At 42.4% G+C, this 14,467-nt stretch overlaps 2 protein-coding genes across 2 annotated transcripts in view; both read left to right on the plus strand.

Moving 5' to 3' along the window:
• The window catches only part of LOC122234543 (basic proline-rich protein-like), a gene marked incomplete at its 3' end in the record, with an annotated part of 342,718 nt that overhangs the window by 130,877 nt on the left and 197,374 nt on the right, over positions 1 to 14,467 (plus strand). The gene's annotated exons all lie outside the window — the stretch shown is intronic.
• Positions 1,413 to 9,808, plus strand: ARL6IP1 (ADP ribosylation factor like GTPase 6 interacting protein 1). Its single transcript, XM_007087317.3, has 6 exons — positions 1,413 to 1,609; positions 3,788 to 3,921; positions 4,396 to 4,515; positions 6,837 to 6,954; positions 7,579 to 7,663; positions 8,058 to 9,808. Exons 1-6 carry the CDS (start codon positions 1,574 to 1,576, stop codon positions 8,174 to 8,176), a joined length of 612 nt encoding a protein of 203 aa, XP_007087379.1. The 5' UTR covers positions 1,413 to 1,573; the 3' UTR covers positions 8,177 to 9,808.

The raw sequence follows: 14,467 nt of genomic DNA on the forward strand, positions 1-14,467 counted from the left end.
ATAGGGACCTTTTAATGTCCTTTTGAAGAGGTAGGCAAGGGCCTGCTCCTCAAACTTCATAGCTTAAAATCTCCCCAAATGGGATCTCTATCAGCCGGCTTCAGCTTACCCACAAAACCGATCCCCACTCCAACATTCCGCAAAGTGGCACTTATATTTAAGAGTCCCCCTTCCTTTGTAAAGGGATACTTCCCCCCAAGTATTTATACCTCATCCAGATGCTTCCCACCCACCTCTCCCGCCCCAAAGATTTGTGGTAATTCACACCCGTCCATGAAATTCACAATGCTCCTTTCCCCACTGGCTTGTTCTCTCACATCTCTTTATGCCTTCCCTGAACTCTTAGGAACCTGGTAGTTATTTAAGTAATACTTTTAAAATAAATTTAAACTTGTGGCATAATACAGGTGATTATAAAAGGATAAGAGGTTGTAAGTTAAAAGCTACGGTAAAGTTTCCTGAAACCTATCTGACCAGGTCCACATCTGGCATGGTTTTGTTCCTATTAATAAAAAATCAAGCACTTAATGCATTTTGCAATCCTGCAGAGAAAAGAGGTGGAAGTTATTCATCTAGTAAGTAGTGTATCTATATCTAGTAGTTCATCTAGTTCTTAAATTGCTTATGAATTCCACTGCTTAGCAGAGGGTTTATTTAACATCTTTCCTTGGCATGACCCTTGATGGAGAAGGAGTTCCTGGTTCCCTAAGTAACTGAAACGCCCTGCCCCACAAAGGATATTTTCCTGAAGACCCAGTAAACCAACTTCGTAAATTGGTGCATTTTTCACAAGTTTGAGAACTAAACCCAGAATCCGCCCCCTCCCCTCGTCCTTCCTCCATCAAGCTACAGGCCTTACTCTTAACTGATGGGAAAAACTGCTACAAATTTACATAAACAGCTCTTTTACTTGTGCTCAAAATCTCCTGGGGCGGGCACGAGTCTCCGAGACTCAGGGGCCTGGGTAGGGCGGCCAGAGCAGGGATTAGAAGACAGGGCCGCGCAGGGCCACAGCGAGGGCGACGGGCACCGGGCCTCTAAATCACAGCGAGGTTAGTGTCACGCGCCCGCCTCCGCCCTCCGCCCCCCGCCTGATAAAGCAAGTCCAGCTTCTTCAAGGACTAAAATTCCAGCAAGGCCCTTAGCTGCTTTGAACTCCAGTAGGAGGGGGTCCGAGAGCGACCACGGCAGCCACACCCGCTCCGTCCGCTTACAGACCGAGTAAGAGGATGCGGCAGTTCAACCGCTACCCAAAGGCCTGGGCGGGGCGTCATGCGGCTCCTGGGCGCTGGTTGGTCATTCCTTGTCCCCGCCCCCTCGGCCCTGCGCCGCCTCGGTGTCCTTTGACCTCGATTTCAAGCCATGCGCTGAGCAGCGGTTGGTCCGGCTACCCTTAAACTTGAGTTGAATCCACCCAATGAGGAGCGGGCCTTGCGGGGACTGTCGGGAAAGGCGGCTGGCCTATATAAGTGGCCTGCGGGGCGTACCCTCGCGTTGGGGTCGCCGTGCAGGGCTCTGCGGAAGACTCGTTGGGAGAGTGGCCTGTGTTCGCTAAGGCAGCGCCTCAGGGACGATGGCGGAGGGAGACAATCGCAGCACCAACCTGCTGGTGAGTCGAGGGGGAGCCGAGCAGGGCCTCCGGACATCGGTTGGCTTCGCCAGGCGGTGCTGCGGCCTCGTTCCTATGCCCCGTAGCGGGCCCCGCCCTCCTCTCCCGGTTCCCGGGCGCAGACGACGACGCCTGCCCCTTGGACCTCTTAGGTAGCTCCAGCGTGGCGGTCGCTAGATGTAACGACCCCTAACATCCCGGGGAGGGTACGCGACGGGGTGAGGAGGGCGCGTGATCAGGCACCGCGAGTGATCACCGCGAATAGGGGATGAAGAGGAAGTGGGAGTAGGAGGGCTTTGATAAGCCTGGGGTGCAGCCTGGGACAGAGGGCCGCGAGTGGCCTGTCGAGCGCTTCTCAGTCCCAGGTCCCCAGTCGTATCTGGGTTTCGTTCTTTTCTCCGCCCCCCACCCCCCCAGTACTTGGGCAGGGGTGGAGAGTCAAGGGGCTGCTGGCGAGAATTTATTAGAGCTGGCACCGCTTAAACCGCAAAGAGGCTCTGAGCTCACCGCGGGGAAGCGGGACTAGGGAACCAGCAAGGTGGATAGTGGGAGGACCTGGCTTTCGTCTGGAGTTTGTAAGGGGGGTGTGTGTGTCACAGGACGATCTTAGAATAAGCAGGGGTCCGAAGGAACTGCAGTGACGTTATCACAGGCGGACAGAGTCAACCTCACTACAAGTTGCACGGCATGATCTGGCAAAAACAAAGAAACAAAACACGGGAGAAATCTTTGCTTTGTCTCCGTTGCTTTTCCCCAAGGAAAGACCGGACACACACCACGACCACAATGAATAGAGGAACCAAAGAATTTAGTGTTTGACGATTGATTTTTCCAAGAGCCCAGATGCTAACTAATTAAGTGACTTTGCAGAGCAGTTTTGATTGTGCACGATTTTCATCTTGCGTTGGTTTTTAGAAATGCATGACCTACTCCTTTAAACGCACACACTTCTCAATAGTTGGCATAGTTAGCCCCAGCCAGGTTCCATTTAAGAGGATTGATTGAAGCACAAAGAAATTGCCCAGATTCACACAGCTTACTGAAACGACAGATCCTGCTTGACCTGGAGCTTAACTGTTCTTTCCAGCAGAGCAGCGTAACTTGAGAACAAGGCCTTTGGCTTTGCATTTCCTCAATTCAGATCTCTTAACCTCTGCGTATCTGATAGTGTAACAATACCATCCTTTTAGCTTGTTGGGAGGATGAATTAAAGCATAAGTATATAAAATACTTCGAGTCTGTGGCACATAGTAATCCCGTGTTTAACCGTGTTAAGCAGGATATACAAAGTCAGAAATGTGAAAGTCACCTAAGTGATGAGTGTGGCACAGATAGCATCTTTATTATGATTAGGCTGCATTTGCATCTTTCCCTGTGATAACATTTATAAGAACATGTGGGTTTCTTGTTTCATTTATGTTTCCTGTACCAAAACCAGTTTAAGGGCTTTTTACCACATTAGCTTATCCTAAAAGCCTACTTCGCAGAGAAATTTGAAGTCTCACCAGATGTCCTGGTAAGTGTAAGAAGCACTCCGTGTATTGAGATATATTGAGCTTAAGATGCCTCATGCAATTTGGTGAAAGTAGTTTGAGTTAATTGTGCAAATGATGCCAGCATCGAAATGATTCCATTACACAAAGCTATTTTAAAAATTGAATGCTGTTCAGGGAGAGGCTTTCCTAATGGCTTTAGAAGTAGGGGTATAAATCAGTGAAATGACGAAACAACAGATCTATTCTAACCACCCGAAAAATGAGTGAACTTAATGTGATTTAATTTTATATTTTGAGGGCTGCCACTTAGTAGTCCATGACTTTGAGAAAGCTAGTTACCATTCTGAGCCCACTTTCTTTAATTGTTAAATGGGTCTAATTATCCCCACCTTGAGGGGCTTTATAGGAATTATGTCACATTCTTTATGAAAAGAGTAGCCCAGAGCTTGGACTTGGAAGTTGACCACTGAATGATAGGTGGGGTTTGTTTGTTTTTTTACTCGTAATTAATTTCTGTCTTTGGTACCAAAATGGCAGAGTGTTTTAGAAACTGATTTAAGATAATGATTTGGTTAAGAGCTGTTTTACATTCTTGGTGTCTTAAAATAATTTACCTCTCTAGGAAGCACAGAGATGCCGAGAGCAGTAAAATGATCACTTTACACGTTGATCTTCTCTGCAGGCCGCAGAGACTGCAAGTCTGGAAGAGCAGCTTCAAGGATGGGGAGAAGTGATGCTGATGGCTGATAAAGTCCTCAGATGGGAAAGAGCCTGGTTTCCACCTGCCATCATGGGTGTGGTTTCTTTGGTGTTTCTGTAAGTGAGCTCTTAAATTAATATGGATTGTACTTGTTATTAATAAGGGCTCAGGTAAAACCCGGCCTCCATTTTTGAAGTGCCTTAAGTCTTTTGTATTGTGTAATCTGTAAAGAATGCCTTTTCTTAAAGCACTTCTAGTTTTCAGAATTTATAGTACTTACGTAAGCTCGGTCACCTAATGCAGTTGAAAAAATCAGTGGCACTCACTCACCCTTTTTGGTCTTAGGATCCTTTACACTCCTAAAAGGTATTGAGGGCCCCAGGGAGCTTTTGTCTCTTGATATTCACATTAACCATTGCAGCTATGATGTCATGTATTCTGAAGCTTCTCGGAAAACTACTTGTGAGAAACTTAGAAGGAAAAGGGCAGATAACATCTTTAAGACTCAAAGGATTAAATGAATAAATGTCTTCAGCTAGGAATAATAATGACTGTTTTTCTAACCTTCATTATTATTATTTTTTAAACAGGACTATCTACTATCTAGATCCATCTGTTCTGTCTGGTGTTTCCTGTTTTGTTATGTTTTTGTGCTTGGCTGACTACCTTGTTCCCATTCTGGCTCCTAGAATTTTTGGCTCCAATAAATGGTAGGTGGCGTAATGACTTGGCAGTCTAATTTCTGTGAAGTTACTGAACCTGGTGGCTGTGATTACTATGCAGCGAGAATTGTCTAATCATCAGATACCTAGAGGTTAGGATTGTTGCTTTTACGTGAAGAATTTCTTAGGTGATGCATATAAATCATGAGTTTTCAGTATTTACAGTTCCATAGTTCCTTTATGGGCTAGCATTTATTTTGGCTTTTTTTTTTTCTTTATAGACCTTTTATTAAAGTGATATTTTTTGAGGTAATGTTTTATCAAATACTACAGAACTCATAATGAACTTTCTGTAGAAATTGTTTACATTTTACATTCATTTTCTTTGATATTTAAGATAGTATATTTCGCAAGCTATTTTTGAAAGAATACGGAAATAGTAACAGATTTTTTTGTCCATTTATGTAATGAATGTCTGCTGTTAGGCACTGTTCTAAGTGCTGTGAAATATTTTAACTTTTAAGATTGATCTTGTGTTTAAGGTTGATACTGAGGCAGTGTAGTGGTAGTTAGCTAAATGCATAGCAAGTGATTCAGAACAGATTCATTCAAATATTCTAACTTCCTTCTGATCCAAAAAATAACAAAACTAGATGGAGTAGATTTTTTGTTTGTTTTTTTGGTCCTAGTTGCTGTTCTTCCTTGGTTTATTTTTAATTTGATTAGTAGTCTACATGTGCCTTTAGTTTTTTGTTCAATTATAATAACAAAGTATAATACCAAATTATGTTATAATTTTATAAATTATATAATTTTTATATATAAATATAAATTAAAAATATTTTTAATAATTATATAATTTATAAATTATAATTCTGTAAAATTAAGACTTTTTAAATTAATATGCTTTATGGATCTTTAAGAATAAATTTGGACATTTTAGGGGAATATGCTTAAGTTATGGGATAATTAAGCATGTTTATTTAAAGATGTTTCCCCTATAGCAGAATGGATTAGTGGTAGAAAATGTCCTTTGAATTGTTTTTCACATGTAACAATGCATTGCTGCTGTGTTTTGGGCAAGTTTGTAACCATGTAATGTAACAACAAAGGACATCATCCTCTGACCTTGAGTTTATTAGTCAGATGACATTCTAATCTGCTAATTCATAACTCTGGGAGAAAATTTTTCAGAAGTAAACAGTGAACGTTTCATGGTAATCAGTATGTGGCTCAGTCCACAACAATTTTATTTTTTGATCTTAATGGAGAAGGAAGAACACTGTTTCATAGCCACAATTCAGCCTTGACCATGGGCAGCATGTAAGGTCCAGCTGCTGACAAGGAGTCTCAGGGCTCATCAGGAGCCCTTCTGCTGTATCTGTCACTGCAGTTTTACAGGGACAAGAACTAGAGGAGAGAAAGGTACATATCTGCCCAGTGAAGGGTCTACTTCACCATAGCAGCCATCATATCTGTGTAGCAAAGACAATACAAGGGCGAACTTTTTTTTTTTTTTTAATCATAATTAAAAAAAACAAAAAAGGGCTTTCTTGGAGGATCTTTTTGTATTTTTACTCTATTTCTATTTTCCCTCCCTGGGACTAAATTTATAAAGAATTTGGATCTGAGCTGTTGGTTGCTACCTTGGCATCAAGTGGGCATGAAGCCCAGTATTATACTTGGAATGTAGTTGTTATCATCTTACTGGAATGCTCAGATACAGCTGTTGGGTAGAAACTTAACGTCCTCCTCAAAACAGTGAGACCCTGATGGGCTACAACCCAGGATTCATTAGAATCTGAAAAATAATACAGGAGTAGAGAAATTAGTTTATACCGATTATAACATGGTCCATAGTAGCCTTGAGTCTTTTGTTACTATAATTAGTTAAATGTGGCTTTAGAACCAGGGATTACCATGGCTTTGTGCATACACGTGTCTTTTTTTTTTTTCTTTTTTTTTTTTTTAACATTTATTTATTTTCGAGAAAGAGAGAGGCCATGAGCAGGGGAGGAGCAGAGATAGAGAGGGAGACAGAGAATCTGAAGTAGGCTCTAGGCTCCAAGCTGTCAGCACAGATCCTGACGCGGGGCTCGAACTCACAAACTGGGAGATCATGACCTGAGCTGAAGTCAGAGGCTCAACTGACTGAGCCACCCAGGTGCCCCTACACGTGCCTTTATGTAAAAACTCATTCCTGTGCTATACAAGGGGTCTTAATAGTACAGAAACTTTTTCACGTTCATAAGAGAATGGTGAATTGTTTTTTATTTAGACTTTCTTTAGGGGATAGCTTTTTAAATTTGAGAGGATGATATTTTCTGTTTAAAGATTTGCTTATAGTGAAGGGGAAAATTTTTTTGTAGGACCACTGAGCAACAGCAAAGATTCCATGAAATTTGTAGCAATCTAGTAAAAACTCGACGCAGAGCTGTGGGCTGGTGGAAACGCCTCTTTACACTAAAGGAAGAAAAGCCTAAAATGGTACTTTTTTTGTTTTGACTTATTTAAGTAGAGCAAAATTTTAAGATCGAGTCCATTTTTATTCATTGTAGCCTAATGATGGCCTTTTTGTTTTAATAGTTGTAGTTTGATATTTATTATTCATTGGTTTGACTCCTCCAACTACATTTGTAAATGTTTATCTGTATGAATTAGATTGAATTATTGGAAGTTAAAATTATATTTTGCATTTAACTTTGTACTCTAGCAGAGCAAAATGTTTCTTCTATGCTTACTAATATCAAAGTAAAAGACAAATACTTAAAAAGCATTCTCTTATCTCTTAGCTTCACATGAGGTTACTATGTGAATTATTAATTGTAAAAGTATAATTGATTTTAAACTAATTTATATATAGAATGACAGTAATTCTAGAAGGGAATGTGTATAAATTCTATAAAGTAGACCTAATGGAATTTCCTATGGGTTTTTATGTAATACATAAACCATAATATGTAAGATATATATAATCCTTAGATACGAAGTCTTTTAAGAAGAGTTGTAACAAGTACTGGATTATTTTCTAACCTTTGAAACAGCGTCCTACAGTTAGGCTTCTGGGTCTGTTTCTAGGGGTTGATAACTTCTTGTTGTTTTCATTGTTAGTACTTCATGACCATGATCGTTTCTCTTGCTGCGGTTGCGTGGGTGGGGCAGCAAGTCCACAACCTGCTGCTCACCTACCTGATAGGTAAGTCTCTGAGGAGGGGCTGTAGACCTATTCTGGCCGTAGAAGTCTGAGTGGGACTTTGTAAAGTAGTATCTGTGTGCTTGTCGAGTTGGAAGGTACAGATGGAGGAACTGCCAGTCTAGAAAGAGAATTAAAACCTACAGCCTTGCTTTCTGGGAGTTTGTGGTCTTCGAGTAAGTTAAGACATACGAACCAAGGTAGAAAGTGGTGTGGAAGAGGTAAAAATAAGCAGCATTCATTATCTGAGGTTGGGGGGTGTGACAGAAGTTTCAAGGGATCAATACCAGTGAAAGTAATGGAGTGCCTGATAGTCTGGGAGACTAACTTCTATAAAATGTAATCACCTGTAGGAAGTTAATTAATGCCTCCTTAATTTTGTTTGTTTATTTTTAAGTGACTTTCTTACTGCTGCTTCCTGGATTGAACCAGCACGGAATCATTTTGAAGTACATTGGAATGGCCAAAAGGGAGATAAATAAGCTTCTCAAACAAAAAGAAAAGAAAAATGAATAATGCGTCTGCTTTACTGAGTGTAATGAATGGCATACACCTTGTCCTTGGGAACAGTTTCTCTTAATGCTGTCTGGATTCTGAAATGTTACAGAAATAGCTCCTTGCTCTCCCTCTTTCTGCCCTTAGTAGAAATTCAGCCTTGCCAAGTAAGGCTTTATGCATAGTGTCTTCATGTGAAGTGTAGCTGAATGCATTCTCATCACTTGGCCTTATGTGGACAATTCATTCGTGAGTACGACTTGTTTTGATTTTTCTCACCCAGGTTCATTGAATTCTTACTTTTAGGCAACTTCCTTTAAAAATACGTAGTGGTGAACTTCACCTTTTAGTATACTTAACTGTGACGTTGGATAATTGTTCCTGTTGATCTTCGCTTTAGCTAGATACAAGGTAGTGGTCTGTGGCTACAGGAAGCTGGTTCTACTGTCTGCTTCCACAGTCTGCTTAAACTGTCTGGCTCCATGAATACAGAGACCAAGTTTCCCGCTTCTGATGAAGAGACCAATTAAGTAAGATTCATTCCTCACACTGTTTCTGTACTGTGGGAGAAGATCCTTCTGGAATCAAATGAAACCAATTCCACGCCCTAGTATGTGTTGGTTTCTGCCTTGTGCAAAACTTAGCAATTTGTAAGAAACACTGATCCTTCTTCCCAAATGGGGAGTATGACAGGCTTAGAGCTCTTCTCTCCTTGCTCTGAGACTTCGAGTTAGTAGATCCTTAAAGGCTTTTTAACAGCAGGCTTCTAAAAGTTTGTGTTAAGTATTTTTAGCATATTTTTAATTTCAGATTTTCCAGCTGACTGAAACTAAAGTATATAATAGGTTAAGACTCAGGTCTATGACCTTCACTCCGACACCAGCCAATAAAGGACAGAAGTCTTCCTATATGTAGTCAAGATTTCATTTCAGTAGAAAATAAATCTTATCCCTACTAATTTTTCAAGACCAGACTAAGCCTGTTAAAGGTAAGCCTCAAGATTCTCATTTGAAGGTAATTGTGGGCTGCTTTGGTCCCCTTAGATTTGGCATACGAGGTGGTGACTATGCTGGCATCTGACTTTTTCCCTAGTTATTTCTGTGAAGAATGCAGGGGCTGTCGGGGAGAGCAGACTTTTGGCGACGATAGGTGGCCTCTGGTCTACAGAGATTTTGTAACTCCTTGGAAAGTGTAGAATCATCCTCCCTCTCGGTAGCTAGAAATTTAGAATAGTTGAAAACTGTAGGAATTGAAACTGAGGGCTGAAAATGTGACATTTGGGAACAGTTCTTAAACTCTGATTAAGTAGCTGTAATATAGTTTTGTGAATTTATTGCACTGATGCTGTAAAACCTGGACCTTGTGGTATATCTGTCCCTAAATAAGTGTTGTTTTCTCCCCTTCAATATTACTGTAAACAGTGGCACCCATTGTAGCATAATGTTTGATTTTTTTTTTTTTTATGTTCCATATGAAACCTACAAACTACCTTAATTTTTACATGTGTTTTCCATTGTAGATAAGCCTGTCTTGCTGTCTGGATTTTTTTGTGTATATGTGTTCTACCAATTAACTACTTTTGCAGTTTTAATCTTGTATTATTTCTTCTACTTGGTTTTGTGTAAAAGGGGAACAATAAAGCTGGAATCCCTCCTTGTGTCTTGTTTTCTTTATACCTTAGCCATTAAGGTGTTGACAGGATGTGTGAATCCAGTTACTGAACTACCCTGAGTGATCATTACATGCCTACTCTTGAAGAACAAAATGAAATAAAAGGTGTAAATTAATTGATGCAGCAAACTTCAGGCACCGTGCTAGATGGAAAAGGAGATACAACGGAAAGCCATGGCCAAAGATGAAGTATGAGAGGGCCATGCTGGAAGAACAGGCAGGGAGCAGTGCAGGCTGGAGAGAAAGTGCCCGTTAAGGTTACTTCTGCAGGACCCAGCTCAGAGTTGCATGACGTACTCGCTTATTGGTGGATGACTTCTGTACTTTGAACTCTAATCATGAAAAGTTTTACTGGCACCTGGGTGGCTCGCTCAGTTAAGCATCTGACTCTTGATTTTGGCTGAGGTCACGATCTCATGGTTGTGAGATCCAGTCCTGCTCTGTTCTGAGTGTGGACCCTGCTTAGGATTTGCTCTCTCTCCTGCTTCTGCGCCTTCCCCTTCCCTGCACTGGCTTTTTCTCTCTCTCAAAATATAGTAAAAAAAAAAAAATTTTTTTAATTGAGGAAGGAGTGCTTGCCTGGCTCAGTCAGTACAGCATGCAACTCTTGATCTTGGGGTTGTGAGTTTGAGCCCATTGGGCATAAAGTTTACTTAAAAGGATTAAATTGTTTGATCAGTGGGCCTCATTGTCTATACTTAGTGGGTCTTAGGAACAGATTCGATATCAAATTCTGAGCCCTCTAACCATTGCTCCCCACCCCCCACCAAAAAGTTTGGCTCCTTCTTAGAGCCTTCTGTGGGTTTGGTGATCTCCAGAAAAGGAAAATCTTAGTCATGGTGGGTCTGCCCATGGTCACCTGAGTTTTGAAATGCTGGTGTTCTTCCATCCAGCTGTGATTCATTCTCAGGCCAGCTTGGCTACCCCTGTGCCAGCTCGGGCTCCAGCAAAAGTCCTTTTTTGACACTGGCCTTGGCACCATCTCCAGTGGAGTTCCCATCATCCTGGAGTTCACAGGACACCGAGAGGAGGCTGTTTGGAGTTGGTCGGGTGAAGAAGAGTGAAGGGGGGGGTGCCTGGCTGGCTCAGTTGGTAGAGCATGTGACTTGACCTCAGGGTTGTGAGTTCAAGCCCCACATTGGGCATGGTGCCTGTCTAAAAAAAGGCACTTTTAAGTGCCCTGTTTACAGGACAAAAAAAAGGGGGGGATTTCTGAGTGTTGAGGAGAGTTGATTTTTACCAGTATTTTATCTTCCACATGTTGACTTTTTTTTTTTTCTTTTTTTTTTTTTTCAAAAAGTCGGCCACTTAACTGACTGAGCCACCCAGGTGCCCCCACGTGTTAACATTTTTAACAACTCAGATCACAATCCTCTTCAAAGACCTCTCAGCAAGCAGGTTCCAGTTTGCCTACAGCATATATGACAAGCTTGTGAGGCAATTTACACATGGCCCTCGTCCTGTTGCCATATGCCTCCAACTTACTTCTCAGTTTCAGCCCAGGCATATCTGTCTATATGATTCCATTACTTCCTAGTTCTTGGAGCTGTTATAAGCCTAGAATATCTATTGCCCCACAGGTCTTCAAGTTTTGAGATCAGGTAGACCTAGGCTGAAACCACATCAAGTCATTTAATAGCTTAGACAAGTAACCACTTTTTTGTTTTGGCATTTATTTATCGGTTGGTGGATTGATTTGTTTGTGCAAGTGGGGGTGAGGGGGAGAACAGGGCAGAGGGAGAGACAGAGAATCTCAAGCAGGCTCCACCCTCAGCAGGGAGCCCAATGCAGGGCTCAATCCCACAACCCTGGGAGCATGACCTGAGCCAAAATCAAGAGTTCTGTGCTCAACCAACTGAGCCACCCAGGCGCCCTGCTTTGACTTTTTAAATTAAGTCAATTTGGGGACGCCTGGGTAGCTCAGTCTGTTAAGCGTCCGACTGTTGATTTCGGCCCAGGTCGTGATCTCACTGATTGTGAGCTGGAGCCCCACATCACGCTCTGTGCTGACAGTGCAGAGCCTGCTTCGGACGCTCTCTCTCTCCCTCCCTCTCTGCCCTTCCTCTGCTCTCTCTCTCTCTTTCAAAATAAATAAATAAAAACTTTATTAAAAAAATTAAGTCAATTTCAGATTGAATTTCATTTTCTCATTTGTGAAATGAGGGTAAAAGTACAGATCTCCTAGGGGCATTATACAACTGCATTTGTTTTGAGGATTCCATGAGTTAATTTACTGGAAGCACACAGTGGCCGTCACGAATTGGTAGTGTTGGTACCCTTCATGACAAAGGTCAAATGGCACCTCTGTGAAATCTTCAACTTCCCAGGCCACCTCTGCATTCCCACAGCACTTCATCGGCATCCATTAAAGCACACTGCTCACTATTGTTACTTAGAGGTTTGTTTTCCCTCTGAACCTCTGAACCCTGAAAGAGGGATCTGAACCTCTTAAGGTCAGAAACGTATTTTCGTCCTCTCTCCATCTCATACAAGTCCTGGCACACAGAAGACACTCATTATATGTTTGCTGAATGAATGAGTGAAATGTATTAAGAGATAATGGTGGTACTATTTTTCTGTTTATGGGAAGGTTCTTGAAGGAAAGTGGGTTTGTTTTTTTTTTTTAACGTTTATTCATTTTTGAGAGACAGCGAGCGAGCGGGAAGGAGCAGAGAGAGCGGGAGACACAGAATCCGAAGCAGGCTCTGGGGCTCAAACTCAGATTGCGAGATCATGACCTGAGCTGAAGTTGGACACCCAACCGACTGAGCCACCTAGGCGCCCCGAAAGTGGGTTTCTTAACTCCCCACTGTTGTTAATGCCTCAATTAAGGTGAACTGCACATTTTTAGTAAACAAGACATGTAAGTGTACAGAGAACCAGTTCATCAAAGTAATTTTCATTAAGGGAAACCAGGGTGGTTCAGTTGGTTAAGCGTTCAACTCTTGATTTTAGCTCAGGTCGTGATCTCACGGTTGGTGGGTTGGGGGGGGGGGCATCAGGGTGATTCTCTGCCTGGGATTCTCTCTCCCTCTCTCTGCCACTCCCACAGAGAGAGCACACTCTCTCTCAAACTAAAACAAAACAAAAAAACCCAGCTAATGGTCCTTTTGTAATGTAAATTATAACCAGAGAATTCTGTATCCTGGAGCTGTGCAAACTGAGAGTTTTGCTTTCCTCAAGGTTCACTTAGGTCATGTCTACAGCCAGCAGGGGGCTCAAACTCCCAACCCTGAGATCAAGAGTCACATGCTCTACTGGCTGAGCCAGCCAGGAGCCCCTCAAGCTTCACTTAGGATTTGAGAAGAATTAGGAGCAAGGTGGGCTGAGAGACTACTGTTGATTGAGCTCTCACTCTGTCAGGTTTTGTGTTTATTCTTCTTACTGAAGTGTAGTTGATACACAATGTTGTTAGTGTGAGGTGTACAACATAGTGAACTGAAAATTCTGTACATGATGCAATGCTCACTACAGTAAGTATAGTTACCATCTGTCACCACGTGACATTCCTATAGTGTGTTAATCTCTTTTATATGGATTATTTCATCTATCCTCATAGCAACTTCAAGTGATTAGGAGCATCATTCCCATTTTACACATGGGCAGACTGATTTATTCACCAAATATGTATCAAGAGCCTACTGTGTGCCAGATAATTTTTCTAGGAGCTGTGAGTACAGCAGTGAACACAACTGACCAAATCCCTCCTTTCTTGGAACTTAATGGACACAGTTAAATACACTTTCAATATTCCAAGTGCTATGGAGAAAATTTTAAGCCAGGCAATGGAGTTAGGAGGAACGGGGAGAAGGCTCCATGAGTGTGTGTGTGTGTGTGTGTGTGTGTGTGTGTGAATAGAGTCTGGGAAAGCCAGCGAGCCAGCTTCCTGGCAAACTGGAAAAAACGTTCAAGTTAGAGGGAAAGGCAAATGCAAAGGCCCTGAGGTGGAGTACGCTTGGGGTGTTTCTTTGAAGAAACAAGCTAGGGAAGAATGGTGGGGAATGAGGTCTGTTGTGCCAGGGCCAGAAGGCAGGTGTGCACATCACGGAGGACCTTGTAACCTTTGCAAGGAATTTGCATTTTGCTGAGGGTGATGGGAGCCAGTGTGTGATCTGATTTAGGTTTTAAAGAGGTCATTCTGGCTACCTGTGGGAAAAACAGGGGTGAGTATAAGGGAGGTCAAGGGTGAAAGCAGCCACCTAAGGAGGCTATTGCAAATACGTGGGACGTTAAGTAACTAGCCTCAGGTCCCTCAGCTTCGGAGAATTCACTCCCTTACAGGGTATCAGATCCCGGCTTCAAGCAATAGCTAAAGCTCCCTGTTGTTCCCATTGTCAAAATACACTAAGTGGGGCACCTGGGGGGCTCATTCTCCATTAAGCGGCTTGCTTCCGCCTAGGTCACCATCTCCCGTTCCCCAGTTGGAGCCCCACATCGGGCTCTGTGCTGACGGCTCCGAGCCTGGAGTCGCCTTCGGATTCTAATCTCCCTCTCTCTCTCTGCCCCTCCCCCACTAGTGCTCTGTTTCTCTCTCTCAAAAATAAATAAACATTTAAAAAAAAAATACATTGAGCATTTACTACATGCCAGACACTGTGCAAGCCCTTTGCCCCATTATCTCATCCGACCTTTGCGATAACT

The sequence above is a fragment of the Panthera tigris genome, chromosome E3 (genome assembly GCF_018350195.1).
Source record: "Panthera tigris isolate Pti1 chromosome E3, P.tigris_Pti1_mat1.1, whole genome shotgun sequence".
NCBI classification, from domain to species: domain Eukaryota; kingdom Metazoa; phylum Chordata; class Mammalia; order Carnivora; family Felidae; genus Panthera; species Panthera tigris.